General features: G+C 37.0%; 1 protein-coding gene and 1 pseudogene across 1 annotated transcript; one reads left to right on the top strand and one right to left on the bottom strand.

Annotated features, from left to right (window-relative positions):
* The first annotated feature begins 934 nt into the window (after nt 1–934).
* LOC113289936 (suppressor protein SRP40-like) lies at nt 935–3,481 on the top strand. Its single transcript, XM_026539367.1, has 4 exons — nt 935–1,488; nt 1,644–2,221; nt 2,341–2,443; nt 3,031–3,481. Exons 1-3 carry the CDS (start codon nt 1,368–1,370, stop codon nt 2,431–2,433), a joined length of 792 nt encoding a protein of 263 aa, XP_026395152.1. The 5' UTR covers nt 935–1,367; the 3' UTR covers nt 2,434–2,443; nt 3,031–3,481.
* A 2,267-nt stretch (nt 3,482–5,748) lies between these two features.
* Nucleotides 5,749–11,399, bottom strand: LOC113289935 (annotated as a pseudogene).
* Nucleotides 11,400–20,821: the final 9,422 nt, after the last annotated feature.

Here is a 20,821-nt window from a genome sequence, read left to right as displayed (position 1 = left end):
GAAATCATACGCTAACTACTTTACAGTTGATCACATCCTATGCGCCTTATGGTTAGGGGAAATCACACGGAAACTTAGTTTTCGCGTGATTTCCAACGGATACCGAGTATCCGTTAATGGTTTTCATGCTTTTATCCTAAAACTTCTTCTTCTTTTTTACAATTTTTTATTTACTTAAACTCTTTTTTTACCTATTATATCTCCCTTTTTTTCTTCTTAATGAAAAAAGGCGGAAACCGAGTCCCCATTTTGCACGGAAATTGAGTATCCGTATTATTTAGTTAAAATATGTTTTTCCTCCATGATGAGATGACTTTTGAGCACATTTCGCTACGCTTCAAATAATGGATAGCTAAGGAAATCCCTTACCATTGTGCTTGGCCTAAGCGCCTCATTTTTCAATAAATTTCTTCCTTGACCGATCCAACAAAAAAAAAAATTGAACAGTAAGGATCAAATTCAAATCTCAGGGAGCACAAAATGGTTTGCCCTGGCCTAGAAGGCAAGAACTGACATGAAGAAACGTACATCGATCAGTTCTATCACAAAGAACAAAACAGATCCAACCACATAGTAAACGCAGATTTAATGCAAGAACCACCCTTAGCTTATATTAACCGCAAACATCACCTACCTAGGCATGACAAAACTATCGAAAATAGGTGTCGGTAGCCGGTTCTCATGAACCATTTTTCTAATCGATGCTAGTTTCTCAGAGTCTGGCATAGAGTATTTGGACAAACATTATATACAAGTGTCATGCACCCACTCTCTATACTGGACGGAGTTGGATCTTTTACTCTATTGATTTTCTTCTTATTATTCAAAAGTAACAGCTAAACTCTCTTCATGTACAGATAATCGTGGAATAAAAGATCCTCTTTAGAAATCAAATGTAATGTAATGGTGGTGTCCAGGACATAGAAGTAAATGAGAAAGAGGGGAGTCCGGTTAACGTGCAAATAGTTAAGTGCGGCAACCACCTTGAGCTAGCAGTAAGCAGGCAGGGACAATCACGTGAAAGCAAACGTGCTACTCACCATAAACTTACTTGGTGCTACTAAACCGCGTTATTCTGGTGTAGAGTAATCCTAATCCGACTACCCATCGTTTCTTATGGAAACGTCTTAAAAAACCAGTATCTGCCAGGTCATGCAGGAATTTCCATGGGAATTTCTAGACTTTGTATGGAATGAATTGATTATGATTTTTCATTTTGTTGCTGTTGGTGACAACAACAATAAAATTAAAAAAACAAGAAGGATCTTTCCACCAAGAACACAGGCAGAAACAGTTATCATCAAACCTTTTTTTTTTTCTTTTTTTTTTTGATTTGGTAATCATAGATTAGAATAGAATATAATAGAATGGCTCCATCAACAAAGAAGAAAAAAGCAGCAATAAAAAGAAGAAAAAAAAGGGCTTTAGCAGCTAATATCCAGCCTTCTTCTCCAACTAACTCTCAACAGCAAGAAGAAGATGAAGAAGGTAACCCCATTTCCTTGCTGTTTATTGACCCCATCCATCATCTTTATTTTCTTATTCTTTTTCAAACCTTTCTCTTTAATAAAATTAATGGGGTATCTTTCAAAAGTCATTATCATTGATTTTATTTTAATTCATTTATACATTTTGGTAAACAGGAGATGATGATTTGAAAACCCATGATGAGAAACAAACAACAAATGGTCATATAAATATTGAAACATCTAGAAATCAATGTCATTATATTGAGACAGAAAAAGATAACAAACCCAACTTTGAAGGATCTTTTGATAGTGTAAAAATATCAAAGGAAGAAGAAATGGCTGGTGATAAAGAAATTGGAGACTCTGAAAGTGGAAAGGTCCATATTGAGTTTCCCAAGGAATCTGGGAAAGGAGGTTCCTCCTCTAGTTCCTCGTCCGATAGTAGTTCTGACGATGAATCAGATGTAGTTAAGAAAATCCGATCATCCAAGAAGAAAGTGTTAGAAGAATTCAAGGATGGGATGGCCGGGATTACCAATGCGTTTTCCGGAATTCTTCCGTCCGAGGATTCTGTAGAAAAGATTGTTTCTTCCGTCGAAGAGAAAATTGAAGGTGCCAGTTCCATATCCGTGCCTTCCAATGAAACTGAAGACAAGACTTTGCCGGCGTCCGTTGCACCCAGTGTTGACACTAGTTATGATGTTGGTGACAGCTCTAAAGTGCCCGAGACTCCTGATAGCCCAGAAAAAGAGGTTTGTTGAATAAGAATTTGAGTTAATTATACTAAGAAAAAATTCTGATATTCAATGGATTCATTGAATACTGTGGTGAAAATTGTTTGTGTTGATGTTTTATTGACTTGACACTGCAGGAACTTTTGCCAATTGTTCCAACAATTGTGCAGCCAGCTTCATGGAAGAGTTGTTGTGGATTATTTGATGTTCTAACAGGCTCTAACAGATGATAAATACAAGGTGAATTTAACATTCTCTGTCTTTTAAAATCTTCAGATATTTTGTTTAGTAATTTTGTAATGTGTCAGATTCTCTTTTGAGTTGAAGGGCGAAGTTTGTTTGTCTTTGTTGCATTATTTTGATTATATTGTTGTGTGTATGTTATTCGCCATCAATCCTCATTTATATATAGCTACTTCTAATCTTAATCGAGTGGTCACACTTTTAAAATGATCATTCGGACAAAGTAGTAAGCTAATGGTAAGATCTGTCAGTTGCAAATGACGTGCATTCTAAAATTTCTGCAAGACTCACTCGGCCGAGTTTGTACAGTTGATTGTATAAGTTTCTTTAACTCGAGTCTATGGATAAACTCCCGTTTTCCATTTGGCTTTTCCAACATTTTGTTTTAGGCTATTAGAACTGTTCGAAGCTTATTGTTCCAACTCTTGCATTGTGTTGTTGCATGATGTAAACAATATATGAATGATATCATCAATTATCAGTTAAGCCAAAGTGTACAACAAGGAAAATAGCATTGGTGTCTTTGGCGATTCCAAGACTTCAAAGTGCATGTAATAATATGTTCTTTGTCATCTATTCTGCAGAAAAATGCATCTTGACTCATACTGGAGATCTGAAACCAAACTGATTAGCAGATGAAGCTTATGTGTGAACGTGTGGGTGTTTGGCGTGTTTTTAGTTTGAGCCTACAGAGGTACCAGACTTGCAGTACTGTGAAGGAGGACATTTGAGTTTGTGATTAGGATTTTTTCCTGAAGAATATCGGGCAAAAAGGACTGACAACGCAAGGACTGTGGTTGAGTAAAATGTCTATTCTTGGTAATTGTCATGATAGTCACTGCTTCAGCATAACAGCAATTGATTTGTTTGTCTTTCTTTTTTCAGAGTAATTTGTAATCTTGTTTTGCTTGATATCCGTATATACTCCTATATCAATGTATTGCCCGTCGTGTTCTCTGGAGAGAACTTTTGATTTTCTTTTATTGACAATTTAAAAATTAATGCCAATCCCCTTCTGGATGGCATACCTACAAAGATCTCTTGCTTCAAATTTGAGAAAGTCTGCTTCTGATGTTCATAAGCTTTGCAAACTGCCTGTTATGCAGAACCTCATCCATGGATCCATGGGAGGCCTCTGCTGCAGTTGACGTGTTGGATGTTTAACTAACCATAGTGCACAAACATAGAAAAAGAAAATGAATGGAAGAATAATGTGGGTATACATTTTCTTAGTATAACTGCTTGAAATTGACAGCCAAAAGGATCAGCATTTCATTGCCATCTTATTGCAGACCTGCATCCAGAATATAAAGTATTGACGTCAATTTATCTCTAGGAAAAGAGTACAACTCAACTTGTCTCGCATGCACATATCAAACTTGCAGGAAGATTTCGAACTTTTGCTTCCAGCCAAAAGTCAAATGTTACGATCCATTTCACTGCACAATACTGGTAATCTTTAAAGGGAACTTTTAACTGTGGTCGCTGTTACCGGGTAAACCTCAAATGCGGTACTGCTCCAAAGGAATGCATTAGAGTTCATAATTTGGGTCTTTCACGATAAACATTGAATGCACGATTGCTATCCTATATCTGTTGCTTGGAAAGTACATAATTCTACACCTAGTCCAAAAAGTGAGGGCAGTTCACCATCGCTTTCAAGAACAATAAAACCTAGCAGAAATGTGATTTTCATTTTAAGACCTAGCAGAAATGTGATTTCCATTTAGATTTTTTTTTTTTTTTTTTTATATCAGAACCATTTAAATTTAACTAGCACTGTACACCTGAATTATTTAAGTCGAATGGACAGATTCAACGCTACTGCACACAGTATATCCTGATTACTTTAATACTTCCTCCTTTTCTGGAGAAGTGTTAACTTTCACAGAACTCAAGGACCTGGACATCTCAATACCACTAGATCAGAACAGTTGAATGAGAGTTTGATGCATGTGGGTCTGCAGTGCACTAACCTTGGACAACTTGGCAAAACATGCACGTAGTTTATTATTATATTCATTTGGAATTTTACTTTGTTGACGGGTTAAAAAAGATTTTATCTATTTCCCATCCACACTTTTTCTAAATCCCATTCCAACTAAATAAATCAAATTTTGTGTAACCTTTTCTAGGTTGGGTAAACAAAACTCACAAATTAAACTCATCAACTACCAACTTCATTCTTCCTCTCTCAAATTTTAACCCAACTATTTCTTGCAACTACTATGAACGTCCGTTAATACGCAGCAACCATATGTGTTTAGTTTGCGACAGTATCAAGTTTATGGATCTCCTAAATGTATTATACCGTCATCTGATATCCATTCTTAATTTCCATGATGCATATGCTTGAAGGTAAAGGATAACTCATGCCCGCCTATATCACCGGTATACATGTCCATATCACATGATCTAATTAAGGATTCGTACCATAGTTAGATTGATTATTCAATATTTTTTTATTGGATTTTTCGTTTTTGGAATTAGGGAAACATATTATTGTCCTTAGTATTCCTTTTTCAATTAGGTTTCCATTGGATTTAAATCAATGGATTTTTCTTACTTTAGATGTTCACACTAGTAAAGAAATAGAATTGTTTTTACCAGTTCGATCTCCAAACTTGATTAAAATGGTAATTTGTAAATTATTTGCAGAACCCTATTAATCAGGCACTGGTGAGATTTTAAATAAATGACGGATCTTAGAGCATCTCCAATGCTAGGGGTGAAGGTCTTAAAAAGATATGACACATATGATTTAACATTTTTTTAACCAAACATTAATCTCCAATGCTAAGGTAAAGGTTAATGAAAATCATGACAAGGATGCCATTTCATAAGAAGGGGTAAAGGAGAAAGTCATATCTTCACCTTCTTCATGACCCTGGGTTTATTGACACATCATCAAGATTTTATTCCAAAATTAATTTCTTTTAATTAGAAAATATTGTTATTGGGTGATAACTTCAAAGATGTTTTTTCCCCATAATTTTAACCCTTTTCCAAAATTGATTTTAGTGTAAGAAGACTTTAGCATTGGAGATGAAAGTTGAGATAAAATGTCAAATTTTCATTTGTTTTAGCCACATAGGAATCACCCCCAATAAAAAAAAATATTAATAAGACATCCACATAGGATGACTTCCACCCTTAGCATTGGAGATGCTCTTAGAGAATATCTTAAGGTTTTGTCTACCCAATCTAAAAATAGTTAAACAGAATTTGACAGTTTTAGTTGGGATGGGATTTAGGAAAAATGTGGATGGGAAATAGGTAAAACCTTAAAAAAAAGTACAAGATTCTAAACCCACAAATCAACATATATAAACTGTATAATTTTCACTGAGATCAATTAGTTTATTCTGCTTTTACAGTGAGAACAAACATAGAAACCCACCATCAACATGCATGGAGCTGAATCTTACCAAGGGAACGTTTACAAAACCCATCATCATCGCCACTTCTTCCTACACTGTGTCTCTCTTGTTCGTGTAAACTTAACCTTCTTCTCTGTTGTACATGGTAGAAACTCCTTCAAGTACTACTCCCGTTTTTGATTTCTTTCCTCCTATAAACAACTTCTCCTAGTACATCCTAGACATACCGTACTGAACCGTGCTTACCTTTCTTCGAGCGGCCGCAGCTGCAGCAGCAGCAACACCCATTTCACCAAACTGGGACTTTGCTTGTAGCAGATTCGTATCAATCGCAATTTGATTATTATTATCAGTCTGATCTATCTTTGATGTCACACCTGCGCGTGCTAGATAAAACTGGAAGAGTTTATGTCAATTGCTACGTCTGGGGCCAATTTGGCCATCATGTTGCATTGTGAAAGCTGCGATTGTCTGGCTAGTGATAAATCTCTCTCAATTTCACTTCCTGATTTTTCTTGATTAACCATCACGTTAGTTCTGCGGATACCGTAGGGAGAAGGGATAGGCTGAGGAGGAAGAACTGCATTCCTGATGTACGTTCTTGGATCATACGCATCTCTAATACCGCTAGTATTCTCATATGGCACAACAGGTCCCACAACTTTTCCAGGTTTAGCTGCACACACAGAAATAGTTCAGCAATCCACTAAATGCAAAAAATTGGAGCAACAATTCAACGCATTTCAAACACCTCTTTCGTACCATCCTTGAACAAAGAGGAGCACAAGTTTGCTGGACTAACTCAGAACTAGTATTACACATCAGACTGTCATTACCTAAAAACTCGTGTTTTCTTTGAACATGGGTATACTAGAAAAATCATACTCACTGACTCAAAGAGACTTCACATACCCATGGAGTTTCGTTGTTGTGCTACTGGTTGAATCCTGGACAAGCTTCCTGAAATTCCATTTGCATCTCTGGGATTCTTGTAATAACCAGTATCTTGAATTTGCCGCTCTCTGGATAGATCAGGCTGTTCCTTGGGAGGGATGGTATTTGAATGGACAACGGTAGATCTGACAAATACATGTGAAATTACATTAACATCTAGAATTAGATCAGTCAAGCAGTTACTTTGCATTGAGTTTTTACTACGTCATAAATTCACATTGTTAATGAACTTCTTTAATGTGTTCCCTAATATGTGATGAACACTACTCTTTTCCATCGTTTCAGTAATGGACGGACATTAAGAACAACATGGACACTTATATCCTACGTGATGCTGTCAGAAGCCTACCACTTAAAGAAGGGCCACCACCACGAAGCACTTGCATGCCCAAAGCCACAGCATATCTAGAAATGTATTTAAATTAGATAATTTTCGACCGGCCTAGGAACACGATTTAAAATGGGGCGCCATGGCCTCATATTGCAATTAAATGCATTCAACATTTCCATTAATGTCATGCATTCAACAAAAGGATGCATTCTCGAGCCAGGACGGGCAAATTATCGCATCAAAGGATGCCAAAATGCTGTAGCGTTCACTTTTCTTTCGAAATGCACCAAGAGACTTTCAGCGAAGTTCTCAATTTCCAAAGACATGATTAATTAACCGAACTAATTGATACTTCCTACACATTTTTCAGAGAGAAAGGAGTTGGAATAACTGTTTCTGCTAGACATATCAAACACTTCTGCTCACTACTACGAAAATTAGGTAAAAAATAAGGAAACAGGTTTCAATGTCTAAAATACACAAATAACAGCGGAAAAAGAAATGGATATATCCACTGATCCACATGTATGAAACATCTATTTCATAACTTGCAAAGACCAAAGAGGAGCCACTAACAAAAGGAAACACGACTTGAACCATACACATGTCATGAGCAACATACCTTGGCAGTGAAACATGCTTCCTCTCGAGTGGAATGACGGGGGCACTTTTACCACCATTATCCTCGAGGTGTGCAAACTGCTTCCGGAACTGATCAACAGCGCTGCATAAAACAGATAAAGCAAAAATCAGTAAACAACTAGCACCCAGAGATACGAAGGAGTAAAAACTAGATAAGTAGCAAGTAATACCTAGGGTATAGAAAGTTTGTTCTTTCAGCTCCACTTATGTAGTCTTTGAGCAGCTGTGGATGATATTCTAGTATCTCCCTAAAAATAAGCTCCTTAATGTCGTCCTTAGTAACCCGCCGCCTCTCAAACTCAAACTCTAGCTTGGTAATTGGCTGGCAAGATGGTTCCCTCTCTGCCCTTGACAAGCTTTTAAAGTATGGATCAGCCAACGCCTGACCAGAAAAGGGTATTCAGACAATATACAAGAAACAGAATAGTCAAGCTATGAGATTCTGGAGCATCACCAACAAAGTTAGACAGCAAAAGCCAGATGTCTTTAAATGTAAGCTTAAATTTAATCACTGGATAATTATTTCCATGAGATTGCCGAAACTGAAAATGCAAAAATAATCCTGTTTACCTCTTCCGCAGTTGGTCTATCCTTCGGATCAAACGCTAAGAGCCTTTCTAAAAGTTTGACAGCAAAAGGATCAGCATTTGGGAACTTCTGTGCGAACGACACTGGCTGCTTCTTCCTCATGCTGGTAAGGTATTTCCTGGCCTTCTCATTGCGGACCTGCACATAGAACACAAAGGTATTGACATCAAAATCATCATTAAAAAAAAGTACAAGTGTACAACTCGAACAGTAAACTAAGAGGAAAGAAATAAACAATATCATACCCGTGAAATGCTATCCAACGAGGGCGTACCAAGCAGGTCAGTCATCAAATCCAGCTGATGAACAACATTTTTACCAGGAAATAGAGGCTTCCCTGTTAATACTTCGGCAAATATGCAGCCGATACTCCAAATATCTATTGCTGGAGTATACTGTTGTACAGAAGTATAGAATACATCAGGCATTCAACATCGAAGTTACTGAATACACAAATTATTAACTCTAGCTTAAAGTAGCCCATATGACTAGATATCAGACCCCACACAGTTACCTGAATTGCAGGACATTTCAGCTTGGGGGGAGGTCGACATCCCATCCTGAACAAGCACTTTTTTAGTCTAGGAACTACTGGTTTACTACTTAAAAGCATTCAGAACAGACTCCCGACAAATTCAAAAACAGGTTTTCATGTAGTCAAGACTTCTAAGAACAATTTTTTTACAAGACGAACAATTACCGAAGGACTCACTCATCCATAAAGGGCACTCATTAGCAGCCATAAGGACTACTGATACATAGAATAAAAATAATCCAGGCTAAACTAAACTAACCTTAGAGAAAAACGATCCACACAATTCCGGAGCTCTATACCATCTGGTAGCAACATAATCCTGCAGCATGAAAATCCCAGAAGAAATGACATAAAATCAAGTTAACATAAAAATAAAGAAAAAAATAGTATCGAGAATAAGAGAGATGAACAGAAAGGGTAAAAATACTAAAATAGCAAATAGTATAAGTTTGAATAACATACCGTCCAAAATATCGTTGTTGGGGTATCATTGAATGCCACTCTTGCAAGGCCGAAGTCACATATTTTAAGTTTACAATTCGCATTTGCCAATATATTCTTTGGTTTTAAATCCCGATGGAATACATTTGCTGCAGCAATTAGCTTAAATATCAGAAAGAAGCACTTGGGTCAAATTTGTACAGTCGCTACAAACAAGGACGACATGTCCATTAAAACAAGGTACTCACTAATCAAACTTTCCTAGCATATAATACCCAATCCCTATATCCTATATTGCACACAGAAACTTTCCCGTTATCGTTATCACATAAGATTTTGATGGTGAAAAACTGGGCATCACAGAGAAGTTACTACCTGTGTGGATATACTTCAACGCGCGTAGTAGCTGATAAAGAAAAAACTGATAGTGGTCTTTGGTCAAGTCATCATTAGCTTTAATGACTTGGTGAAGATCTGACTCCATAAGTTCGAATACGACATAAATATCCTTAAAATCCCTTCTTGAGGGTGGCAACATGATGTGTTTTATTTCGACAATGTCAGGATGCCGAAGGAGCCTGAGAAGCTTTATTTCACGCAGTATCCTTGCAGCATCCGAGATATGCTCAAAAATATCATGTATTTTCTTTATTGCCACTTTCTCTCCTGTATGAGTGTCAATGGCTGAGCACACAACACCGTAGCTTCCTTTACCTACAACCTCTTGTATCTTGTATCTGTTGGCATCACCATAATCAGTGAAGAAATCCATCTCTGTGGTACTCTGCAAAGAAGAAAAGACTGGATTAGGATTTCTTTCGTAAATGATTGAATTCTTGTTTGTAAAGTTTGGAGTCAATCTAACAAAACTGAAGCAACAGCAGACAACAAACCAACTAAAGTAAACCGGAGAAAATCTAACAGCATTCCTTTATTTCTGTAAGGACTTATGTTTGAACAAGGATATTTGTTGCAATCAATCCATTACAGTGAGAATTATAAGTGCACCACTTCGTCTGAATGCTTTTTTTTTTTTACTTCTCTCCACATATCTTTGAACAGACACAATCCTGTAATGCTTAATGTCCTCCATTCATTCTAATGTAGTAACATCAGCCAAGTTTAGAGGACACCGACAAATCACTTCCTAAAGTGATAACACATCTACTGACGATACAAAAAGACATCTTGCTACTTCGATTGTTGCAATAGAATAACTTAGAATCAACTTGAACAAAAAGGGAAAACTTTACAGCTTTTGAGTTAAGGCCTAGACCAGATAACCCATTGAGAAACAAGTAATAGAATCAGATGGAATTTGGAATGTTTTAGATTCTGAAACAAGTAATACTCGAATGAACACAATGATATGCTAAATTAACCTAGATATTCAAACCTATCAAATTGATAATCATAATAATAACCAATCACAACTCAATTTACACAATAGACTTGGTTTGTATCAGAAAATTCAAAAAGCTTAACAATTTGTTCAATTCTAACCTTTTTTCGCTGATCTTGCTGCATCCTTTCAACGATTTCCAAATCAAACTAAAAAAAAAATAACTTTATTTTTATTTTATTTTCACTTGTGTAATTTGTGAGAGATTAAAAAGAAGTTAATCTTGGAAATTTTTTAATAAAAGAAACTCAACCACATTTCCCCCATCTACCCCTACTCCGGATCACAAGTCCAAAATCTCGTCTTATTCTCTTGGAATTCTTCTCGGAAAAACATAGAAAGTTAATCAAATCCCTCATGCACTTGTTCTTCTTCTTTGATACTACTCCTTTGTTATAAACCCTGAGAACAAAGTCGATTGAATCAACAATGATCATAGATATATAAATATATCTGTCCACATTAATTTAAGCATCGCCAAAAATCAAAGTCTTTCACTGAATCCCTTTGTTACTGATTAACACACCAGATCTAATTCGAAACCCTAATTAATGTTCAGAATGGAGGATTTTTAAGAATCAGAAAAAGGGAACCCTGATTTTCAGAGAGATCTGAAATCTATAGAAGGAAAGAAAGAGAGGTTCTTTGAACTCAATCTAGGGCATTATGTACTACTCTCTTTCTCTCTCTTCACTCCATATACGTTTTCGTATATACGACTATTTGGATAAATACGGATTAGTGGCAGTACATTGTAATTAAAACCCAAGTACGAGACTATTTCCGTATTAATAAGGCTGCGGTAGGTGTGTAAATTACGTAGATTCTGAGTTCAGATTCCTTTTGGTGGCCACCAAAAATAAAGTAGTAGAGGAGATAGCTTGTGTCAGAGGTGGATTATTTATTCTTGCCGACACTTGAAGTGACACGTGTCAGGTTCTTATTTCAGTTCGTAGTCCGATACTGACAGTGCGGGTTCATCATGGGTAGGGCTGCACATGGGCGGGTATAAGCTAAAACCAACCTCGCACCCATAGACTGCGGGTTTTTTTTCATAACCTACCCCGCACCCACAAACAGCGGGCGGGTTTTGTTACCCGCCCGCTACGGGTTGGGCGGGTATGGGTTTAAACGGGTTTAAACCCGCTTTATATTCAAGTATTTAGAGTAACTTCTATTCTCCTTGATTAAGTGAGAAAAAAAAAACCAAAACTCCCAAAATATTCATATCTAGGAAGTTCACAGATGAAGATTAAGTGTTGAATCTGTTGATTTTTCGATTGTTGTCGATTTCTGGTGAAGATTCGAAGTTGTTGTTGTCGATTTCTGGTGAAGATTTCTGGTAATTGTCGTTCGTAGGTGAAGAAGAAGAACTGAGGAGGAAGAAGAGGAGAGGCCGAACAGAGAGAAGAGTGTAGAAAGTGAATGAGGGTTATCAGTTATCCTATCTACTAGTATTAGGGTTTCATAATGGACGAATAGGATTAGTTTTATCTAATGGTATATAATCTGCGGGTTTTTTGGGCGGGTATTAGCTTAAACCAACCTCGCACCCACAGACAGCGGGTTTTTTTTTTCATAACCAACCCCGCACCCACAACGGGCGGGTATGGATTAAAAACCCACGGATTTAGCGGGTATGGGTGGGTTTGGGTATCGTGGGCGGGTCTTGTGCAGCCCTAATCATGGGCTACTTATTGTATTCAGCCTTGTTACAGGCTCATCGTGTTGCTTCAATGGAGCCGGGTTTTTTATGACTCCTTTTTTTTGTTGAATCTGGATACTAGGAATTACTAGTTAATCCACTATAGGAAGAACCGGTTACTGTGTAGTCCATCATCAAAAAACAATTACTCGCTGGTCCAAAAACATGCTTTTGGACCAGATTTTTTATTCTCTCGTCCAGTATACGTGCAAGGTGTTTTATGTGTATTTCATAAATGTCGTAATTGTCCCTCCGTCCAATCAATACCTAACATAAAAACACGTCAAGCATATTATTTTTATTTTTCAGATCTGAATCGATTAAGAAGAAGAAGACCGAGAGCAGATTCATGAAGAAGAAGATATAATTCAATTGAAGAAGAAGAACAACAAAGAAGAACAAGATATCATTCCATTAATAGATCAGCGAAGAAAAAAAATAAAGAGATATGGAGTTAATCAATATTGGGATTCTTAACTTTTTAATCTATTTCCTCGTCTGGATCTGTTATTCAACATTGAAAACGAAGGTAGTCCATTCAAAACGATATGATTTAGTTTATTAAAGTGAAGATTAATACTCCTTTCGTCTCCGGTTAGTTTTGATTTCAATTTTTTGTTAATTTTATCTTTGATCAAATTGTTTTGGGTTTTAGGTTTGTATAAAAAAGATTGGGAGATTTTGTACGATCCTACAATAATCCAATTGTTTTTCTTTTTTTGTACATATTTTCATTCAGAACATATTGAATCATCAACATTTTCCTTTTATACATATTTTCTTTCAGTACATATCAACATGTATTGTTGGATCATCTACTCTTTTTTCTTTTGTACTTTTTTTTTTCTTCTGTACATATTTTCCTTGAGTAAATATTAATATGTATTGTTGTATCAATATGTACTATTGAATCATATACTTTTCCATTGATACACGTTTTTGTTCAGTACATATCAATATGTATCATTGGATATGTATTGTTGGATCATCCACTCTTTTTCTTTGGGTACGTATTTTTCTTTAGTACATATCAATATGTAGTGTTGGATCATCTACTTTTTTTTTTCTTTTGTGCTCTTTTCCCCTCAGTACATGGTTTCCATGAGTACATATCAACATGTACTATTAGATCAATATGTACTGTTGAATCATACTTTTCCTTCAATACATATTTTCCTTCGGTACATATCAATATGTATTGTTGATCAATATGTACAATTGGATCTTCTACTCTTTATTTTTCTTTGTACTCTCTTCTTCTACTGTGGTATTTGTGTATTCTTTGTATTCTTCGATCTTGTTTTTACCAGGATTCACCAAATGTAAATTTCTCCATGGTTTTAGTAAAATAGGGTTTTCTTCAATCTTTTTTCAATATGTATTATTGATCAATATGTACAGTTTGATGAGTTTGTTTGATTTTTTTGTTTGTCTGTTTGATGATTTCCTTTTTAACATTTCAGTTTGTTTGGTTGGTTTGAAAATTTGATTTTTCATTTTGATTATTTTTGCTCTAAACCTAATCATATTTTAGTTTATTTTTGCTGTTTTGATTTTGCAGTTTTCATTACTGTTGATCGAGAAGAAAGAACGAAGAAGTTGTAGAGAAGAATAAAGAAGGAAGTGGTGGGAGGAAACGGTTAAAGCGTGAGCGAGGATAGCCTGGTAACTTTACATATGTTTAAACCTTTTGTACTAAAGGATAAATGTTTAATCCCGCTGGACTAGCCACTAACCCGGATCGGGTTTAGTGGACTAAACAGGAAATCCCTCATCTGGATAACTACATTAAACACACAGGGAAAAAAACCGAAGGATGCACACATCATGTATTTTTTTTTTTTTTCATTTGAAGGAAAAACGAAGGACTTTTCATTAAGCACGGGTAAAGTAAAGTGAAGGAATATAAGACATTTTTTCAACTTCTAACCTAGACATGATACACAGGGAGATTAGAACTCCATTTTCTAGCACAATTATTATTTCTAGCAAACTTCGCAAGTAAGTCTGTTACTTGATTACATTTCCTACTTTTAAAGCACACATGAACATTACCTAAACACTTGACTACGTGTTGACACTGTTTAACAATATTACTGTCTTCCCATCTGATGATGATATTGTGACCGCTGATGCTTCCCATAACTTCTTTGTTGTCTCCCTCCACAATGATATTCTGAAGCTGCAACTGGAGTATCCACTGAAGAGATTTTAGCACTGCCATTACTTCAGCTTGAGAAACATCTCTAGCTTTTTCTATCAAAGTCCAGGCCTCCATCCTCCTCATTGTAAAATCCCTTATGATTAGAGCAATATCAGCATGAAAATTATTAGGTAAAACAGACGCATCAATGTTAATTTTCAACTTTCCTATGGGGGTGGATTCCATTGTCTATTGTCATTCTAATTGATCCCATCACTTCATATTATGTTGGTAGCTCTCTGAACCTAGTTACCACTAAAGATAGTATGAATCTTATTCTCATTGCAAAAAGTGATGATTCTAGATTTTACGCTTGAACTTGTGCATCTGCTATTGTTAAATATCAGCTCACATCTAGACTTCCATATAAACCACATCATTATCACTATCATGTTTATCTTGGCTTTCTTGCTAAATGAGATATTGTTATCTGGATTGCACCAACTTCTCATCCATTGCTTGATATCTGTAACTATTCTTAGATCTTGATGAATGTCAGATGATATAGCATTCCACACACTTCTGACATAATTAGAATGAATTAGGAGATAGGTGATGCTTTCTGCATCATTATTGCATCTTTAACGTTGCATTTCCTGATTTGGGTTATGCCTTATATATCTTTCATTGACAGGGATAATATCATGAGCTACTTTTCACAAGAACAATTGACATTTATGAGGGATCCGAAGATGCCATATGCTGAGCCAGAATTTAGCTTCTTCTTCTTTGCTAGCTAGGTTGGGATACTTCTGGCAGAGGATAGCCTTATAAGCAGAGTTGACCTTGAAGTGTCAACTTATTGTAAGAGACCAATGAATTTTATCTTCATGTTGAAAGGATGGTCTGATATTTAGGATCTTCTTTATCTGATGTTGTGTGAAGTACCTTTGAAGCATGTTTAGGTTCCAGTTTTGAGTGTTTTCATCAAATAGCTCCATAACTTTCATGTAATATAGATACTCTTCATAGGGAGAGAAATTTTGTTGTATTTGAAGAATTGTGTAACCCTCAATCCAGTTATCTCTAAACACATAAACAAATTTATCATTTCCAATCTGCCATATATGGAATTTCTTTACCCAGCTGATTCCAGTACATATGCTTCTCCATATGGCATTACCATTGCTTGAAATATCATCTTGAAGAATGTTTTCTTTTTTAAAGTGTTTATCTTTAGAATTTCCATCTATTTTCCTTTTTTTTCTTGAACTAATCTCCAAGCCAATTTTGTAATCATAGCCTCATTGAAAACTTTAAGATTTTTGAATTCTAGGATTCCCCATCTTTTTGGGATGCTAACACATTCCCATGATTAAACATATCCTCCTCTTCCTTGTTTCTTGTTCCACCAATATCTCCTCTGAATGGCTTCAACTTTATTTATGTTTTGTTGAGGAAGTATGAAATAGCTCATTCAGAATTGAGCCATAGAGTTAGTGACTGATTGTATTTGAGTACTCCTGCCAGCTTGATTGGTCATCCCTGCTTTACATTGTAACAGTCTTTGTTGCATTTTATCCTGAATGTGGCTGAAGCATTTGGTTCTCTGTCTTCCCATGAAGAGATTAATTTCCAGATATTTCTCCTCCAGTGGCATAATTTTCGTATCCAAGATATCACAGATTTGATTTCTTCCTTCTTCACTTAATTTTTTGTTGAAGTGCAAGCTTGACTTGTTTAAGTTCACCATATGACCTGACAACTTATAGAATTTGTTGATTATGTTCTTTAGATTGTTGATGGAGTTCACATTAGCTGAGGAGAACAAGATCACATCATGTATCATAAAATAAGAATATTACAATACAATACAAATATCGAAAACACGATTATCACAACAACAACAAAAACTAATATGATATTGAGGGGATAGTATTTGAATTTTTATTATGCCATCTAAATTTTCTTTTTATCCTCTCGAACGAGACTTTTACTTTTCGTCTTTCTCATGTTTTTTTTTCTGGTTGGACAAATCCAACCGGTCATTTTTATACGTCTTTTTTAAAAGAGCAAAAAATAGAAGGAAGAAAACACAAAGTTTGAATCGGACAGAACCAACGAAGAACCATTGGAGTCGACTACAAAAAGGCGTAAAAGCAAATCTGTTTGGTTATTTCCTTGTTTTCTTAGATTACCTTTGTTGCATCCATCCATTGTCAGGTTGTTCTCTAATGTGACAAAAATGGGTCTCACAAAGAGGTATGGTAGGTTCAAATTGTTTTACGAGCGTCGGGTATAATAACTGGAGCCTTTTTGCGGCTGTTATATTCCTTCAATATTCTCTTTTTTGTTCCTGCTTTTGACTGGTTATTTACGTTATTCTTTTCTTGATTACCTTGGTTTATACCTTTCTACCTTTTTAATAATAGGAGGAATTGCAGTATGACTAACATTCTTTCTACCTTTTTAGTAGTAGGTAAAGTTGCAGTATGCCTGATGTTCAACCTAGGAAGAAAGAAGTTTTGTTCTTACTCACTGTAACACCCCGTGTTTTTAGCATGACGCATGCTAAAAGATGCGCCATTTGCTTGTGATGAGGCTTCATCCAAAGCTTCTTTGCGTAGTAAGATGCATTTGGCCAAGGGCCAATATTTGGTGCCAAGTAAGGCACATCGCGTAGGCATATTGAAAAAAGTCCAATATTGCATCATCTTGATGCCTTAGGCCAGTTGAGTAGGTGGCTTTGCGCTTGCAACGTAATCATTACGCATTATGAATGCTATTGGCTTAAAACCAATACTGCACAATCATTGTGCATCAAGCCAGAGCGGGATAGCCCAGAGAGTATTGTACAATCATTAAGAAATACACCAGAGAGAATATCGCGCAATCATTATGCGATAGATAGAACCAGATTGTGCAACAACTAGCGCGAGTATAGGTTTGGGTGTTGCGCAATCATTGCGATGAACAGTGAAGCATGCATGTCATTTTGGTCCCCTTTCCATACTTGTATAAATTCCATTTTTTTTTACTTGTAGAAATTCCATTAAGACATATATAGGGAGGGGTACTTGGTTGAAGGTGCATATGCGGACTATGTACCAAGTAAGCTTCATAGCTTACCCGGAAGAGTATAAATGATGCCTAAGGCTCATTTATAGTTGTGTAGCCTTTCCAATGGGGCATGTGATGCGAAGGCATTACTATGCCATGTCGCGGACTCGATGATGCATAATCATTGTGCATCTTGATGGAACGGCCTATACGGACCAGGCCCTTACCACTATTGCTTCGCAACAACCTTGCAAACGAGTTTGGCTTAAGTTGTTATCCCTTCGTGGATGAACTACGGTCTGTGTTTGATCCCTTTAGAGTATGGAAGGGTACGTAGGCAGACGCAATGAGTTGCAGCATTGTCGGTCCAGCACGTTGGCCCCTCATATCATCTAAGCTCGGTAGCTCGATGCAACAGATGATTGCGGCCATACTTGATGAGGTAAGTTGCATGCCAGAAAGTGGATGCTCATACTTACTATCAAGTTACAAGAGTTGGTAAGCGAGGTAAGGTAAGATTTGGTAAGCGAGGGACGGTAGAGAATAACAAATGGCTTAGAGCTGTCTATGCCTAAGTCCAAGGCGTAAGCCCTATGTCTGGACAAGATTCGTTAGTTTGACGGTTTCTTAGCTAGATAGGAAATTCAGTGATGAATTCCCTACGTTGAGGAAAATCCAGAGATGCATGCAATATGCATTGGCATTGGCTTAATGGCCTTACACCCTTTGGTGGACAAGGGTGAGTTTGGAACGTTGTGGAAGCTAAGTTAGCTGCATCATGCTCCACGAGCATGCTTGCAAGGGCAAATGGACGTGCATTTGTCTAGCCTTAAGGCCCGGACCGTAGCTTCATCAATGGCGCATCGAGGGAGTTACGTCCTGCGGAGCAACGCGTCAAAGGCGTAATTTTCTGGTCCGTCACAGTTGGTGTCAGAGCAAGTTCCGAGAAAACTCTAGGAGTTGTGCGGAGTGGACTTGTCCACGAGTATTTTCCTTAATGGAAACTTAAAGTTAGAGAGTAGGCCAAGTTTTGCGCGGAATGGAGTTTGTAACTGCTATGCCAGTTACTTTGTGAATCGAGTTGAGCTTGTTTAAATACTATGAGTTTGTAACTGCTATGCCAGTTACTTTGTGAATCGAGTTGAGATTGTTTAAATACTATGAGTTTTCCTGGCCTAAGTGGCACCCCAATCACGAGTGGATATCTGGAAGACCGTATGGGACGGTGGGTATACAATAGGACTGATCATACCCACACGTTGGCACTGCCCAAGGGTGTGCGTTGTCAGACCCACTAGCATCCCACTTACGAGTGGCAACCTGGATAACCGTCAGGGACGGCGGGCAACTGGAAAGTGTTCCGCACAGTACTGTGCTAAAATCTTGCCATTTCGATGACACCCTTCAACTTGTGTACCTTAGGGATTCCTGGGTGGTAGTATGGGATGTCATGTAGGATACCTGGTCGAGATATCCTCTTGGCACTAGACAATTGCGATTCTTGGTATTGTTGTGGGCACTTTCGAATTCCTGGGCAAGCCGTATGGGACGATTGCTCAGAAGGTCTAAATTGTTGTTCACGATAACTTGAAAAAACCCGTGATTTATGAGCATCTGGTATGGGACTTTTGCTCAGTAAATCCAAATCGAAAAGATTGTCCACAATAGCTTTGATTTTGAATTTCCAGGACGAAATTTTTGAAGGGTGTGATAATGTAACACCCCGTGTTTTTAGCATGGCGCATGCTAAAAGATGCGCTATTTTCTTGTGATAAGGCTTCATCCAAAGCTTATTTCCATAGTAAGATGTGTTTGGCCAAGGGCCAATATTTGGTGCCAAGTAAGGCACATCGCGTAGGCATATTGGAAAAAGTCCAATCTTGCATCATCTTGATGCCTTAGGCCAGTTAGATAGCTGGCCTTGAGCTTGCAGCGTAATCATTACGCACTATGAAGGCTATTGGCTTAAAGCCAATACTGCACAATCATTGTGCATTAGGCTAGATAGGGCTGGCCCAGAGAGTATTGCACAATCATTACGCAATACACCCGAGAGAATGTCGCACAATCATTATGCGATAGCTAGAACCAGTGTTACACAATTATTGTGCAACAGCTAGCGCGAGCAGAGGAACGGGTGTGTTGCGCAATCATTATGCGCAATCATTGCATGCAATCATTGCGATGAACAGTGAAGCAGGCATGTCACTTTGGTCCCCTTTCCATAATCGTAAAAATTTCATTAAGACATATATAGGGAGGGGTACTTGGTTGAAGGTGCATATGCAGACTATGTACCAAATAAGCTTCGTAGCTTAATCAGGGGTTTAGAAGCTCGTCCAAGAGTGACATCGGTAAAAATGGAAAATTATCATCGATCAATTTATCTCAGTGGAAATACTCCCCCGGAACTTAGATTTGTATGAACTATACTCTCTAAGATCGTGACTTTGAAATAAAAATCAGAGGTTTTCAAGCTCATCCAAGAATAACATCGATAAAAATGGAAAATTACCGTCGATCTATTTATCTAAGTGGAAATAGTCCCCGAAAACTTAGATTTGGATGAAAAATACTCTAAGATTGTGACATCAAAATAAAAATTAGTTTAGTTGAAGAAGCCATGTCCAAAAGTGACATGGGTAAAAAACTTGGATATCGAGTCCTGTCGACGAAGCCAGTCATCGTTGATCGTTCGTGAATTCATAATACCAACCAATCAAATTATTGGATATTCATACATCGTTAATATTTCATGTTTCTTCCAGATTAAAGGATGAAACATGATAAAATTCGATATTATCGACCGTTATAAGACTGATATATATATATGAACTATGTTTATTACGAGACCCGTGACATATTAATTAGTAGAAAGCTTGTAGAGGTCTCTCTCTATCCCGATATCATTGACGCCCTAGTTCGCAATTCGGCGAGCAACATAAATTATGTTGGTGGAAATATATGCGCATTAACCGGCCACTAGTTCAAAAAATAAATAATGATCCAGGTTCTTTTGATACAAATTTAATTGTAAGAGCTAGCTAGCTATAATTGCTTTTTTTTGGAAAATCACTTTTTAATTCATTTAAACCAAAATGATGATTACATGACTGCTTACAAGATTATAAAAAACACCAAAATACAAGATAATCAAAACCCAAATACAAATGACGACACCAATTGCAAGAACA

This window comes from Papaver somniferum, chromosome 6 (assembly GCF_003573695.1).
Source record: "Papaver somniferum cultivar HN1 chromosome 6, ASM357369v1, whole genome shotgun sequence".
Lineage (NCBI taxonomy): Eukaryota > Viridiplantae > Streptophyta > Magnoliopsida > Ranunculales > Papaveraceae > Papaver > Papaver somniferum.
This window is presented reverse-complemented; position numbering and strand designations above follow the sequence as displayed.